Source organism: Dryas octopetala, chromosome 6 (assembly GCF_963921425.1).
Source record: "Dryas octopetala chromosome 6, drDryOcto1.1, whole genome shotgun sequence".
Lineage (NCBI taxonomy): Eukaryota > Viridiplantae > Streptophyta > Magnoliopsida > Rosales > Rosaceae > Dryas > Dryas octopetala.
The window spans coordinates 2721810-2736424 of NC_141371.1; the positions used below are offsets into that span (position 1 = coordinate 2721810).

The window sequence follows — 14615 nt, forward strand, 5'->3', positions numbered from 1 at the left end:
CCTTCAAACCTTCAAACCTTCATACTTTAATGAATCCCAAATCAAAGGCACACCAAATTTGTTGTCCATACAATGCATTATGTGTGCCAAATCTCTGTTATGCACAACCCTCGTTGAATGAATGAATAGTGAAAGACCGAATTACAAATCAAAATGAAGTTCATATGAGTTAGTTTTTATTTTGTCAAAAATTCTAAATCACAAAGTTGTTCTTGTGAAAGACTGAATTAAGAGTACTTCTATTTTCACTTCTTATATTAGTTAAAAAATATAAAAAAAAAACAAATGTATTAAAAAATTTCTTAGTCTCGTGGTAGTTTGGGGTTTATTGTGATCTATGATTAACAAAATTGGTATATTGAAAGTTTTTTGTTTTTTGGATATTGAAAGCATAATGACTTGAGTGATAAATTTGAGAAAATAAAAGGTAGAATGGGGTTTAAACTTGGAACTAGTGAAAAATAAGGGAAAAACCGAAAATTGGTGAAACCTATCTAGTCAGTGATAAAATAAAATAAAAAGGTTTATTTTATTGACGTGGCATCATTCTAATGGACCTAACTTAGCACTGGTGTTGTATCGTATAATTGCCCTGAGTAGAGTGAGTATTCATTACACGAAGCCCAGAAAAATCACGATCCCCCCATTTTCTTACTATCCAAACACCCTTTCTGGCTCTTTATCTCTAGGGTTTATTTGTATCCCTCAAAATCCCACACTTTCTGGACTTTTCCTGGAAAAGTTTCGTGCTTCCAAATCCTCATCATGAGACGATAAGCAGGTATGCCTCCTCGTTGGGACCCCCCAACTCTATTTGCCTAGAGCTTCCAAGATATTTCATTTATAGCTAGTTCAAAGATCTCTGTGATGAACAGCGATTTCGAATTGGATGGAAAATCTGATTCCACTGTAGAGGCTGATGAAGCTAAAGCTAGGGTTTCTGAAGGCGGTGTCGGTAGCTCAAAAGATGAAGCTAGGGTTTCACCAATGGAGCTCGATTCTGGAGCTTCGGAGAGCGAGGCTGGTGGCGCTCGGGTGTCAGAAGGCGGAAGATCTGAGGAGGACAAGGTTAGGGCTAGGGTTAGTATGGATGTTGGAAATGTAGATAAAGTATTGGAATCAGAGGGTTCGGAAAAATTGAGCGTTTATCGATTCAATGATGACCAGGACGATGATGTATTCGACATTGGAAAGGTCGAACTCGAAGATGAATATGATAAATTCGAGACTGAGAATGATCGAGGAGAGGACGGTGTAGATTTGTTATCGGAGTTTGATAATTATGTGGCTAATGAGAAGAGTGGAATAGCTCTCGGAACGTCGAGGGCGCTTAGCTATGGGTTCGAAGTGGGTGATATGGTGTGGGGAAAGGTAAAATCTCACCCATGGTGGCCAGGACGTATATTTAACGAGGCGTTTGCATCATCTCAGGTGCGCCGAACGCGAAGGGAAGGTCATGTGTTGGTTGCTTTCTTCGGCGATAGTAGCTACGGGTGGTTCGACCCAGCTGAAATTATCCCATTTGATCCCCATTTTGCTGAGAAATCCCGACAGACAAATCACAGGAGCTTTTTGAAGGCTGTGGAAGAGGCTGTTGATGAGGCCAGTCGTAGGTGTGGAGTTGGTTTGGTTTGTAAATGTAGGAACCGCTATAATTTCCGGCTCACCAGTGTGCAAGGCTACTTTGTTGTTGATGTGCCGGATTATGAGCCGGGAGCAGTTTATTCTGCGGATCAGATTCGCAAGGCGAGGGATGATTTTAAGCCGAGTGAAATCCTGTCTTTTGTGAAGCAGTTGGCATTGTCGCCGCACGGTGGTGATCAGAAATGCCTTAGCTTTACTAAGAATAAGGCTACTTTATTTTCTTATCGTAAGATCGTGTTTGAAGAGTATGATGAGACCTATGCTCAGGCATTTGGTGTGCATCCAGGACGCCCTTCTCGTAATCCAGCTGCTGGGCCGGCGCCAACTCGAGGTATTTTGATACTTTCTCCTCATAATTGGTAATACTTATTAATCAATCTTGAACCTTTATGTTGTTACTTACTTGATTTTTGTTCAAGTTGTCTTTGAGAGCTTTTGGTTGATGTTGAGGGTGGAGAGTGCATTCTAACTGTAACTACAGATGAATTGTAGGTCTTTGAAGAACTAAAATGTTATTATTTACTTTGGAAAATGTCAAATGTATTAAAATGAGAATTTATCATAGACCTTGAATGTCAAAGGTCTTTGTACTGTGATCACAAGTTGCCTTTTGCATCAAGGTTTATGGCATATTCCTACCCTTTCAATATTTCAAAATTAGACCCAAAAAATAACAGATTTGGATTTTTTTTTGGTCTGTTTTTGTAACTGTCTCCTTAATTTTTGTTTCACCCATAACATCGTACAAGTCTAGGAAAAATGTTCATAAAATCTCTCATTTTTTGCCCTCCGTCAGGATATTATTATATATTTGCATCTTCTATTGTATCATTGAGTAGTAAAATTTGCCATTTAATGGTACCTTGAAGTGTCCTGGACACCTCTGCCCAATATATTGGTTTTAACTTTTAATCATGCACAAAAGCAAAAATAGATGCTTTCCCATCTGCCTTGCAAATTGAGTTCACTTAACATGTTTTCAATATCCCTTGTTTCTGATGAGATTGTTTCCTTAACCAGCTCCTTTGAGTGGTCCCTTGGTGATTGCTGAAACTCTGGGTGGGAGGAAGAGTGCCACAAAACCTATGAAAGTTAAGGACCATTCTAAGAAAGACAAATATGTTTTCAAGCGGAGAGATGAATCCAGCAACTTGAAAGCCGATCAAATTAGCCAGGGCCAAGCTAGTTCCTCGGCATCATCTGCTTACTTGGAGGGATCAATGGCATTAGGAGATGGCAATTTTATGTTACAGAAAAGGACTCCAGCTGTCTCTATGAAGCCTCAAATTCCAGCAAAACAAGTACAGACTGAGTTTGTCAGCAGAAGTTCTGAAGTTTCGAGTCCTGGTGTGTCTGGCAAAGAATCTGTAATCATAGATCAGGCACCAGAAAACAGCTCTCTCAGCACCCAAGGTGTTACCATTGATGCAAAGCCATCTCTTGAGAAGGGAAGGGGGGCTCTGCCAGAAGTGAAAGTGGGAGTGACATGGGATGGTTCTGTAGGTCCTAGTCCTACAAGTACAAGCTGCATCGATTTACTGGGGGAAGGAACCAAGCAATCTATAAAAGATGGTACATCACAACCTTTAAAGCAGGAAGGTGAGGGTTCAGTTGAGTTTAAATGTGAAGAGGGTGCAAAATTGTCTGGATCACATGACAATTTTCAACAACCTTCTAGTTTTTCGAAGAAAGTGGAAGGAGGCCAAGTTCACGATAGTCACAGTATTGGAGATCCTTTACCAATCAAGGCAAAGAGTTCAGGTGGAATGAAAGCTGCTGGTGGAGTGAAAAAGGCAAAGGTTCTTAAACGGTCTGCGGAGGACATGAACTCTGAGAACTCTATAATGGGAGATAAAAAGAAAAAGAAAAAGAAGAAACAGTTAGGCTCGGAAGCAAGCTTCAGAAATCCACAGAAGCTTTTGCCTTCCGGAAAAGTACGTTCCTCCGTGGGCAAGGCAGCTGGAAATCTCAACCATGTTGGTTTGGCTCCAAGAGAGGATTTTCAGGTAGAACATAATAAGAAAGATGTTGCTGCCAGGAATAACTTGTCTGAGTCTGTTGGAACATTGCCGCTTCTTGGCTCAGGAAATGTGGAGCTTTTGCTACCACAACTAGTAAGCGATTTGCAAGCCCTTGCCCTTGATCCTTTTCATGGTGTTGAAACAAACAGCCCTGCTATTGTTCGGCAGTTCTTTCTGCAGTTCCGTTCCCTTGTCTACCAGAAAAGCTTGGTTCTGTCACCACCATCAGAGACTGAACCTGTTGAAGTTCGAGCCTCTAAATCTTCATCTGGTTTCAAAGCCTCTGAAATTTCCCCTACCGAGCAAGTTAGAGATTTGACATCCTCGAAACCTGCAAAACCCTTCTTCAGATCTGATGATCGTACCATAGCTGGGCGGAAACGTGCTCCATCTGACCGTCAAGGAGATATTGCGGCTAAGAGGTCCAAGAAAATTATTGATATAAAGTCATTGGCTTCAGAAAAGAAGACCAGCCAGAGAGTTTCAGAAGTCCACCGTGGAGAGGCAAAAGATTCAGCTGCACCAATTCCGCGGAGGTCACTGAAGTCAGGTTTTGTGAAGAAAAAGGAACCTCCGTCAAAGGCAGTCGAGCCCACCATGCTGGTGATGAAATTCCCTCCCAAAATATCTCTCCCATCACCTGCAGAACTGAAGGCAAAGTTTGCACGTTTTGGGCCTATGGATCAGTCTGGACTCCGAGTCTTTTGGAAGTCCGCAACATGCCGAGTTGTCTTTTTGCACAAATCTGATGCGCAAGCAGCATTCAAGTTTGCTACAGCTAACAACTCTTTCTTTGGAAACTTTAGTGTGAGGTGCCACCTTCGAGAAGTGGGCGGTCCTGAAGTTCCTGAATCAGGGAAGGGACGTGGAGATGACAATTCCAGCGAGACCCAATGGGCGAAGGATTCAGCAGGGGTGCAACCACAGCCACTGGGATCAGCTCTCAAACAGCAGCAGCAGCAGCAGCAGCTGCAGAGTGCAATTCAGCTGAAGTCGATCCTGAAGAAGTCATCAGGCGAGGAGACAGGAGGGCAGGTAACTGGTGGGAATGGAAATGGAAATGGAAATAGTAAAGGGACTGCACGTGTAAAATTCATGTTGGGTGGGGAAGAAACTAGTAGGAGTACTACTACTGAGCAACAATTGATGATGGCTGGTAATAGAAATAACTTCAACAACATCAACAACAGTGCTAGTTTTGCTGATGGTAGTGGTGCACCTTCTTCTACTTCTACTTCTACTTCTACTTCTACTTCTTCTATTGCTATGGATTTTAATACTACTACAACTAGGAACTTTCAAAAGGTCATGCCTCTTCCAACTTCATCATCATCATTGCCTCCTATTCTTCCTCTTCCCCTTGGTCGCCCTCCTCCTCAATATGCAAGACCCCCACATAATAATTTTGCACAGCATTCTGAAATGGCACCACCCAGAAACAGTCACAATATTCATCCCACTACTACTACTAGTACTAGTAGTGCATTTCCAAGCAGCACCACACCCACCATTACCGTTGATATTTCTCAGCAGATGCTAAGCCTGTTGACAAGGTGCAACGATGTTGTAACCACCGTGACTGGCTTTCTTGGCTATGTGCCTTACCACCCTCTTTGAAGTTTGATCAAACACCCAAAAAAAAAAAGATATATATGCCACAAGCAAGACAATATTAGAGCATTTTGCCTTGAAAGAAAGCAAGCAAGCAAGCTTCCCGGCTATCAATTATTACACAAGGGACGCGATGTGCGTGCTAAGTGGGGTCAGAGAGGCTAGACAAAGCAAATTGTAGGCTCGATGGAATTGAATTCATGTAGTTTTTCAAAAGTAGAATACTAGCTCCAACTGTACTAGTGATGGTGATATTGATAGTGACTGGTTGGCTGCCCTCTTGTTTATCTGCTTTACCTTTTGTGTTTTTTTTTTATTGGGTTGTTTAATTCATTGGCGTTTGGTGCGTGGGCCAGCTCCAGCTCTCGAAAGTCACTCACACTGCACGTGGTGGAAGATATTTGCTCATACTTTTAACAATTGTTAAAATATCTTTTGGTTTTGGGTAAGCACAACAATATAAAATCTGTTGTTTTGATAGAGTCGAATTTATTTTCTTTGTAGTGCACAATGGCAAAGGTATGCTGAAAGTGCCAGACTTCTCTATAATAATAATAAAGAAAAAAAAATTCAGTTAGCACGTGCATAAGAAATTGATATGATTAAGTGAAAGTTGCCAATTAATTAAGGTATATATTATTAAAATGGCACAACACGCACCCAAAACAAAACCAAAGTGACTGAAATATTCCCTTTTGGTTTTTGAAGGGAATGTAATGGTTTCCTCTAATACATTGATTATATGGGGTGATGTAAAAGGGGGTTGGCTTTTAAGAGGAAAGAGGGAAGAAAGGTACAAGGAAGAAGAAGAGAAACTTACCAAAAACAGTCGGTCAAGGCGGTGGAAGAAGTGGTGGACAACATCACCGATGATCTCACCACTTTGTTCCTTCTTCCATAAGCAAAGCGGCTCCCACGCGCCAATATACGAGTTCCTATGTGGGCTGGCCCGACTGGTACGGCCCATGGACCGCGGCCCATGTTAAGGTTTTGACTTTCGACTTTTCACTCCAATAATCGCATTAGCATTACTACATAGGATGACGACATCCATTAATTGAATTGAAATGACATCCATTAGCATTACTAGTACAGAGTATGCCGATTGCCGACGTCCATTAAGTATGTGAAGACAACGCTTTATGTCTTCCTCAATTGAATTGACTTGTTTTCTCATGGCTCTCCCAAATGGCATGTCATAAAATGGGATAAAAGGTAGAGATATTAAAATTCAAATATGTAAAACAAAATAGGATCAAATGACAATAATGGTACTCAAACTTTATATTTAGTATTACTTAAATCTATGAACTTTTCAGAATAAAAAAAATAAGAGTTTGAGGAATTTTTTTAATTTTATAGTTCTCGAACTTTCATCCGTTTATTATTTAAATTAATTTTATTTATTTTTTTTGTCAATTTTAATTATGTGTTAAATATATGAGTGATTTTTGAAAGGTTAAAATAGTAACTTATCTCGTATTTCTTTTTCTAACATGATATATCATATATGTGACTAAAATTGATAAAAAAATATAAGAGGAAATTACAGATTTGGTCTACTTATTTTATACATAGTTCAATTTTGGTCCACGATCTTTTTAAAGTTTTGTTTTGGTCCACTAATTGTTTCACTTGTTCAATAAAGGTTCAGATTTGTTTTTTCAAATTTATCCCGCCTTTTACCCTATCAAATCTCAGCCAAATTCAGCAAACATATACTTGTTTTAAAGGTATGCATCTCATCTTTACAACCACATAAAAATCATTCAAATCAGAATTCTAAAACTCAAGATAATTGTCTCCAAAGTAGAGTACCCGAAACTACCAATTTTTCGTAGAAAATTTTCAGATTTTTCAAACTTCATCAAACTTCAATTCTCTTTAATCCTAATACTCCAAATTAGTTCCTATGACTAAGAAATGATAAAATATAACTTATACTTCAATTATAATTGAAGAAAACATAACCAAAATGATTTAAAATCATAATTTAAAAAGAATCGTGGACCAAAATTGAACTAAGTAAAAAATAAGTGGACCAAAATTGAACTTAAAAAAGATCGTAGACCAAAATTGAACTAGGTATAAAATAAGTGGACCAAATTTGTAATTTCCTCAAAATATAAATAAAACAAATTTGTAGACTAAAGTGATAGTCAAAATAAAGTTGGAGGAACATTATTATAATTCTCTCAACAAAATAATACATGTTAAATGATATCTTTATATTCTAAAAAATACCATATATAATTCAAAAAGAGAAAAATAAATAAAATAAACCGAACCGCCTTATCATTTATTATTTTTAGTGAACATCTCAATTTTCTTGTTCCTTTTCAAAATTGCAGTCTTGTAGATAAGATCTTCCATAAACAAAAAAACAAAATAACCAAAAACAATAACAATAATAAATGTAAATAACGCGCATTCCAGAAAACCCAAAACGAGAGAAAAATCGAAACGCGTACAAAAACTTTTTTTTTTTTTAGAAGAAACTTACAAAACTATTATAGGGAATCCTAGAAGCACCAAAACCAATAAAACCATTCGTAGGCGGTGTTTCCTTTTTGTTACAACCATTAGGTAGTTAATTTGAGTGCAAATACCGAACAGCTCACTTTAATAGGTAATTAATTAAATAATTAAAACTTAACCCTCTCTTAAAAATTAATTAGTTATTTGGTGGCGTGAGAGTGCGTGTTTGTAGCGCGTTATATTATTCGTACCCTTCCTTGCTTTCGCTCTCTATATATTCCCTTCCTGCCCATTACGTTGCTCTCAAATTGAAACGAAACCTCAATCCCTAATTTCAAAGCAAACAAACACTTTGTTTCTATAATTTCAAGAAATTCATTCATCAATTCCATGATGGAGTGCAGACCTTTGGAAATGACGCTAGTCTCGGCCAACGACATCAAGGACGTCAACATCTTCTCCAAGATGGACGTGTACGCCGTCGTTTCGATCTCCGGCGACCCCCGCGCCAAGAAGCAAAAAACCAAGACCCCTGTCCACAAAGACGGCGGCACAAACCCCAAGTGGAACTACTCCTTCAAATTCACCCTCGACGACGCCGCTTTGCTTCAGAACCGCCTCACCCTCAAGATCAAGCTCGTCTCCGAGCGCACTCTCGGCAACACCAAGATCGGCAAAGCCCTAATCCCCCTCAACGAATTGCTCCAGAACGCCAACGATGAAAAGCAAGAGAAGCACGTCAGTTATGGTCTTCGGACCGAGACCGGAAAGCCCAAAGGGACCGTCAATTTTGCTTACAAGTTTGGGCCCAAGTTCACCGTTTCTGCTCCTCCTCCTGAGGCCCACAAGAAGGCCCATGAGCCCGTTATGGCGTACCCGGCTCAGGCTGGGCATTATCCGGGTTCAAGCTCCGCCTACCCACCACCACCACCGGCCCACGGAGCCGCGTACCCTGCTTATCCTTACCCGCCGACTGGTGGGTACCCACCACAGCCTCAGCCGGGTTATGGGTATGCGCCGCCACCACAAGCTGGGTATGGGTACCCGCCTCAGGCGGGTTATGGGTACCCGCCCCAAGTTGTGAAGCCGCAGAAGCCTAAGAGAGGAGGAGGTGCGAACATGGGGCTTGGTTTGGGAGCTGGATTGTTGGGTGGCTTGTTGATCGGAGATATGGTGTCGGATGTTGGGGAGATGGGTTCCTATGATTCTGGTTTTGATGGTGGATTTGGTGATGGCTTTGATTTTTAATAACTTGTGATTTTTCTTTTTTTAATTTGTTTGATCGGTTATTTTCTGCCTTCTTCTCTATTTTAGTTTTATGAGTAGGTATGTGTAAATGGAGGTACGAGACTATGAACTATGAAGGTTTTATCAGATTCCCAATTAATCAATGCATTTTGTGCCTTCTTATTATCTTATATATAATTGCCTATGCATGTTTACAACTCTTATGGTGAAGGCAAGCCATATTATTCATGCCATGATAGGTTAATTTTTTTGTATATAATTTTCCACAGTTATCATCATCATTGTCATTATCAAAATTAAAGTTTATTGGGTTTTTTCTTTCTTGTTTTTCTGTTCTAGTGAAACAATTTGGTTCAATCAATGGGAAGGTAATTTCCCCCTTCAGTGGGAATTGAAAGCGGTTTTAGGATCTTTTTCTATACAAAGATTTTTTTTTTGGCCACTGCTTTTTCTATACAAAGTTGAATCGAAATTAGAAGTCAATACTTACCCAAAAAAAAATTAGAAGTCAATTTGTTGCCGTCCATTCAGTCATTCATTTATTCCATCTAGACCAAGTTGTTGATAAAATATCAAGGGTGAATATTATTACTTTTGTAGCCCGTCCCTACTCCATGAAGAGTTGAATTTATTTGGGAAAGTGTGGGGGACGACGTTGCCAAGCATCTGGAGCTTTCATCTCACGATTCGTATTATACAATGGCAAAGCATGTTGTTAGATTGGAATAAATACACGCCAAAGAATCCAATTGTTGGCACTCAACAACCAAAATTCAAAGGCAGTTCCCAAGAAAGAGTTGTCAGCTAACAGTGCAAGCAATTTGAGAATTACGTATTGGAAGCATCAAGCAATGCATTATTGGTTGGAAGTGAGAAAACCCATGGGCCATGGCCTCACTCACTAGTGAAACTTCCAGCAACAACATTCATATAATAAGCTAAGGTGGCCTGTCTCTGTCTGTCTGTGAATTGTGATGAAGTATGTGGTGTTTGGATGAGCTTGGCAATTTCATGTCAATGCTATTCAAAAGAGATTAAAACGTTATAATCTACTCTCTCCAGCAAACACCAATCCAAGTCTCTTATGCTGCAGTCTGCAGACACCATTCCTCGTGAATTGTCTGTCACTGCTATCAACTTATCACTAATTTTATCTCTAAGTTTAACATACTTGTACACTCCAACACTTCATACTTGTTGTCCACAAAAGTGAAACCTAACTTATGTTTTCTTTCTTTTTAAAATTAGGAATTTGCTCTTATCCTATAGAGTGTATATAATGTTATAGACGAAACAGTTGATATGTTCTTTGTTTACAAAGCTTATAGCATAAATCAAAGGGTCATCCATAAACTCAGCAACAATGACAAAGTTTACATTAATATTTCCTATCAAAAGATTACAGTCATGAAAGTTAGATAAAGAACATGTAGTAAAAAGGCTTGCAACACTTGTGGTAGTTCAACTGATAATAACTATGGCAGCTCCTTGAAAAACAACTCCCCAGTTACAAATATACTTGTTTCTTCAAGGACAAGTACCACAAGAAGAATCCAACTGCACAGCCAATAACATTAACAGAATTTAACACCCAAATGCCAAAAGCAAAAGAATTGATGAAAACAAAAAATGACAAGAACATTCAAAATAACCCATAGGAAATCAAAAATCCATCTTAAGCAAGTTTTTGATGAGAAAAAACAAGTTAAAGTCTCAAGCAAGCAAACTATGAGTCAATCAAGTAACCCATTGAAAGTAGCACAGAATATGAATACATCCTAAACATTTATTTGATGAGCGAAAAGAAAATTATTAAGTCTCAAGCAAGCAGACTATCAGTGAATGAAGTATACCATAGTAGAAATACCCTGCATTGTCGAATGTCTAGCGGTGAATGTTAAGCATCTGCTTGGCCTCAGTCTGCTCCTCCAACAATTCTTGAGTGGCATACTTACTCAACAAGTCCTTCTTCTTCTTCTCCAGCACCATCTTCTCAATCTCCTTGTCGTCGGGCAGCGGAACGTGAGCCACAAACTCCCTCTCCTTGTCAGTCCTCTCCTTCAACTCCCTCTCTCTCTGCCTCTCCTCCTCCACCACCTCCTCCTCCTCCTCAAACAGAACCTCCTTTGCCTTGGCCACAGACACCACCTCCCCACTCACCACCGCCCTCCTCGCCTCTCTTCTTATCTCCTCCATCCGCCGCCACTCCGCCAACGCCTCCGCCCTCATCCTCTCCTCCGCCGGCGCCTCCACTCTCCCCAAAACCCCATCCTCATCGTCCCTATACCCATAATAACTCGCATCAATCCTCTTATATATATCGTACCTCGTCCTCCGCTTTCTCAGCTCCTGCGGCTTGTCGAAAAGCTCTCGAACCCCCGGCAACTTCTTCGCAGCCCCAAAATATCGATACCCAGGGCCACGCCCGCTAGGGTTTGGTACGTCCACGATGTTACCGTCCAGGTCGGTCATCTTAGGGGCGTGTTTGGCGTAGTTGGTGCCTCCGAGCTCCACGATACGGCGTTCCCAGTGCGACTTCTCTCGTATCAGCTTGTTGATCTCGTCGTTCAGGTCGCGGAGCCGGTGCTCGCCGAGGCCTTCGTTCTGGATGTCGGTCACTTTCCGGCCGATCTCTCCCATGATTTGCAGGCGCCACTTGGTGGCCTCCGCCAGGTCCCGGCATTCCGAGGCAAGGTATGGCCGCCGCTCCTTCGGTTTCTTCTTCTCTTCGGCTTTCAGCGTGATGAAGCGATTCAGCATCGACTGCGCTTTCTCTTCGTTTCGAGCCATTGCAACTGATTTCAAATTCGATTAAACCCTAAAATCCCTAATTCGATGTAAAACTCACCAAGCCCTCTCCAACTTGAACAACAAGAAGAAATGAACTATAACAAATAGGATTTCAAAGAAGAAGGGGTGGTGGCCTGGTGGGTTTTTGTTTTTTTTAAATTGTAGGATTTCTATTTTTTGTTTTTTATAATTTAGTTTTAAAAGTTTGTATTCAGAGGAAATTTTACATGGGTACGGAAACCAAATTAGGGTACCAAATAGGAACCGAATAGGAAATTGAGTTTGATATGGAAAAAAAAATACGAAAAAATTAAATAATTGGTTTTTTTTATTTTTTAACATGAGCTATAAATAGATAGAGCTTGCACAACCTAAGCCAATAATATCTTCCTGTACACTGTAGTGTACAGAAAAGAGTCCGAAAAAATTAGACATTAAAAAAACAAAAAAAACCCGAAAATCCAACCTTCCAGCGTCAGCGAGTTTTTGTTGATTGTTATCCTCATCACCTGCAACTCGGAGAGAGAGACGAGGCCATGACCACCATCTCCTCCTCCCCTCCTCCTTTTCAATTCCTTGCTCTGGACCCCAATTCCGATTTACTCACTACACCCCAAATGGCAGAGACTTTCCACACACCCTCCTCCGAGTCCGAACCCGACGACTCCTACTCTCTCTCCACCACCCAAAGCCCAAGCCCAAGCCCGGCCCAACTCCCCACCCTTCTCCTCCACCTCTCCTTCAACCAGGACCACGGCTGCTTCTCCGTCGGCACCGACGTCGGGTTCCGCATCTACAACTGCGACCCGTTCCGAGAGATTTTCCGCCGCGACTTCGGTCAACGTGGCGGCGTCGGATTGGTCCAGATGCTCTTCCGCTGCAACATCCTCACCATCGTCGGCGGCGGACTCGACCCGCTCTACTCCTCCAACAAGGTCATGATCTGGGACGACCACGAATCGCGCTGCATCGGCGAGCTCGCGTTTCGGTCCGAGGTCAAAGGGGTCAAGCTCCGCCGTGACCGAATCGTCGTCGTTTTGGTCCAGAAGATCTTCGTCTACAATTTCGCGGATTTGAAGCTCTTGCATCAGATCGAGACCATCGCCAACCCTAAAGGACTGTGCGAGGTCTCCCATACGTCGGGTCAAGTCGTGCTGGTCTGTCCGGGGCTTCAGAAAGGACAAATTCGGGTCGAGCATTACGGGTCGAAGCGGACCAAGTTTATAATGGCCCACGATTCCAGGCTCGCCTGCTTCGCGCTCACACAGGATGGTCGCTTGCTCGCTACGGCCAGCAGTAAAGGGACTTTGATTCGGGTTTTCAATACTTTAGATGGTTCATTGCTCCAAGAGGTATTTAAATTCATTTTTTGTTTTCTAATAAATGTATGTATATGAAATTTGAATCTGAGTTAAAATTTTGATTGTCTGTTCATGGGGTTTTTGATTTTATTATGTGAATAGGGGGTGTGTTTATATCATAAAATCAAGTTTTGATGAACATGTCTCATCGTTTTTGCATGAACATCATAAAAATATATGAATTTTTGTAACCACTACAAAATATTTGTATTGAAGAAATGACTTGTATTTTTATGAAGGTTAGGAGAGGAGCAGACAGAGCAGAGATTTACAGTCTTGCTTTCTCTTCAACTGCGCAATGGCTTGCCGTCTCGAGTGACAAGGGAACCGTCCATGTTTTCAGCCTAAAGGTTGATTCAGCTGGATCCTTGGGGGGCATTGATAGATCAAGCAGTGCACCCGAAATCAGTCATACTAATCCATCAGGCATTTCATCTCTCTCTTTCATCAAAGGTAATATACTGTAACTTGTTGTTTCAAAATTCTAATCATTGTGAAATTCTTAAGTGTATCAACATTAGGTGTATTAGTGAAATTGTTGTATCTTGTATTGTAGTGTTTGATGTGTACAAGGCAACATTTAACTTAATATTAACTAGCAGACCATGTTACCCAGAATGAATGTCCTTTGGTTTCTGCTGCATTGGTGGCATGGAAACTTGTTGGCCAAGTTTACTAGTTCGGCACTGTTGATCAGTGTTAATTTGTAAATGAACGAATGAGATTTGTGGATCTCTATATTGGTCTTTTAAATTCAACCTCATTCTGGGTTTATCGTATTCTTTGCAGGCGTGCTGCCTAGGTATTTCAGCTCAGAATGGTCAGTGGCCAAATTTCACTTGCAGGAAGGTTTGCAGTACATTGTTGCCTTTGGCCACCAGAAGAACACAGTCGTGATTCTTGGCATGGATGGAAGGTAACCAAATCTCATATTATTGCTTTTTTCTCTTTAGAGGGTGTATTATTGGCTGTCTAATGAAATTATTGGATTGTCGATCTCTGCAGCTTCCATCGATGCCAATTTGACCCTGTGAATGGAGGCGAAATGACTCAGCTTGAATATTATAATTTCCTCAAGCCTTCAGAAGAGACCCTCTAGATTATGGTGGTGGATATATTGTTTTGGGTAGCAATTCCTGTTAATATTACCCTTTTTGTTGTTTTCCCTTTAATTCTTAAGGGGACTGAAATGCGGTGTAAATATCCAAGGAAATGAGAATGGGCTAGAGAAATTGTTCAACTACTGTATTGGGCTGTACAAAAATAACAGTTCTGCATTGACGAAATTAATTTCAGAGATCAAGTAACTAGTTGTTTCACCATACTTGAAAGTATTTATATATGTTGGCCAAAAAAAAAAGAAAGTATTTATATATGATGTACACTCATTTGAGATTGATCAATTCGCAAATCAAGTCCATTTTGACCCACCAAATCAAAAGAAAAAAGGAATAAGAAATTC

General features: G+C 40.7%; 4 protein-coding genes across 5 annotated transcripts; 3 read left to right on the plus strand and 1 right to left on the minus strand.

Moving 5' to 3' along the window:
- The first annotated feature begins 631 nt into the window (after window positions 1-631).
- On the plus strand, window positions 632-5577 carry LOC147281040 (PWWP domain-containing protein 1-like). Its single transcript, XM_086247928.1, has 2 exons — window positions 632-1975; window positions 2665-5577. Exons 1-2 carry the CDS (start codon window positions 868-870, stop codon window positions 5280-5282), a joined length of 3726 nt encoding a protein of 1241 aa, XP_086104054.1. The 5' UTR covers window positions 632-867; the 3' UTR covers window positions 5283-5577.
- Window positions 5578-8045: 2468 nt separating this feature from the next.
- On the plus strand, window positions 8046-9159 carry LOC147281041 (protein SRC2-like). Its single transcript, XM_086247951.1, has one exon. It carries the CDS (start codon window positions 8145-8147, stop codon window positions 9000-9002), a length of 858 nt encoding a protein of 285 aa, XP_086104077.1. The 5' UTR covers window positions 8046-8144; the 3' UTR covers window positions 9003-9159.
- A 1194-nt stretch (window positions 9160-10353) lies between these two features.
- On the minus strand, window positions 10354-11933 carry LOC147281042 (pre-mRNA-splicing factor ISY1-like protein). 2 transcript variants are annotated; one of them, XM_086247950.1, is made up of 2 exons: window positions 10870-11933; window positions 10354-10559 (listed from the first exon to the last, which is right to left on the minus strand). In XM_086247950.1, exon 1 carries the CDS (start codon window positions 11790-11792, stop codon window positions 10887-10889), a length of 906 nt encoding a protein of 301 aa, XP_086104076.1. In that variant the 5' UTR covers window positions 11793-11933; the 3' UTR covers window positions 10354-10559; window positions 10870-10886. The 2 variants fall into 2 exon arrangements, with proteins under 2 accessions (XP_086104076.1, XP_086104075.1); XM_086247949.1 differs by having other exon boundaries at window positions 10856-11933.
- A 238-nt stretch (window positions 11934-12171) lies between these two features.
- On the plus strand, window positions 12172-14477 carry LOC147281043 (autophagy-related protein 18a-like). Its single transcript, XM_086247948.1, has 4 exons — window positions 12172-13144; window positions 13393-13606; window positions 13943-14069; window positions 14159-14477. The coding sequence occupies exons 1-4, from the start codon at window positions 12329-12331 to the stop codon at window positions 14250-14252; spliced, it is 1251 nt and encodes a 416-aa protein (XP_086104074.1). The 5' UTR covers window positions 12172-12328; the 3' UTR covers window positions 14253-14477.
- Window positions 14478-14615: the final 138 nt, after the last annotated feature.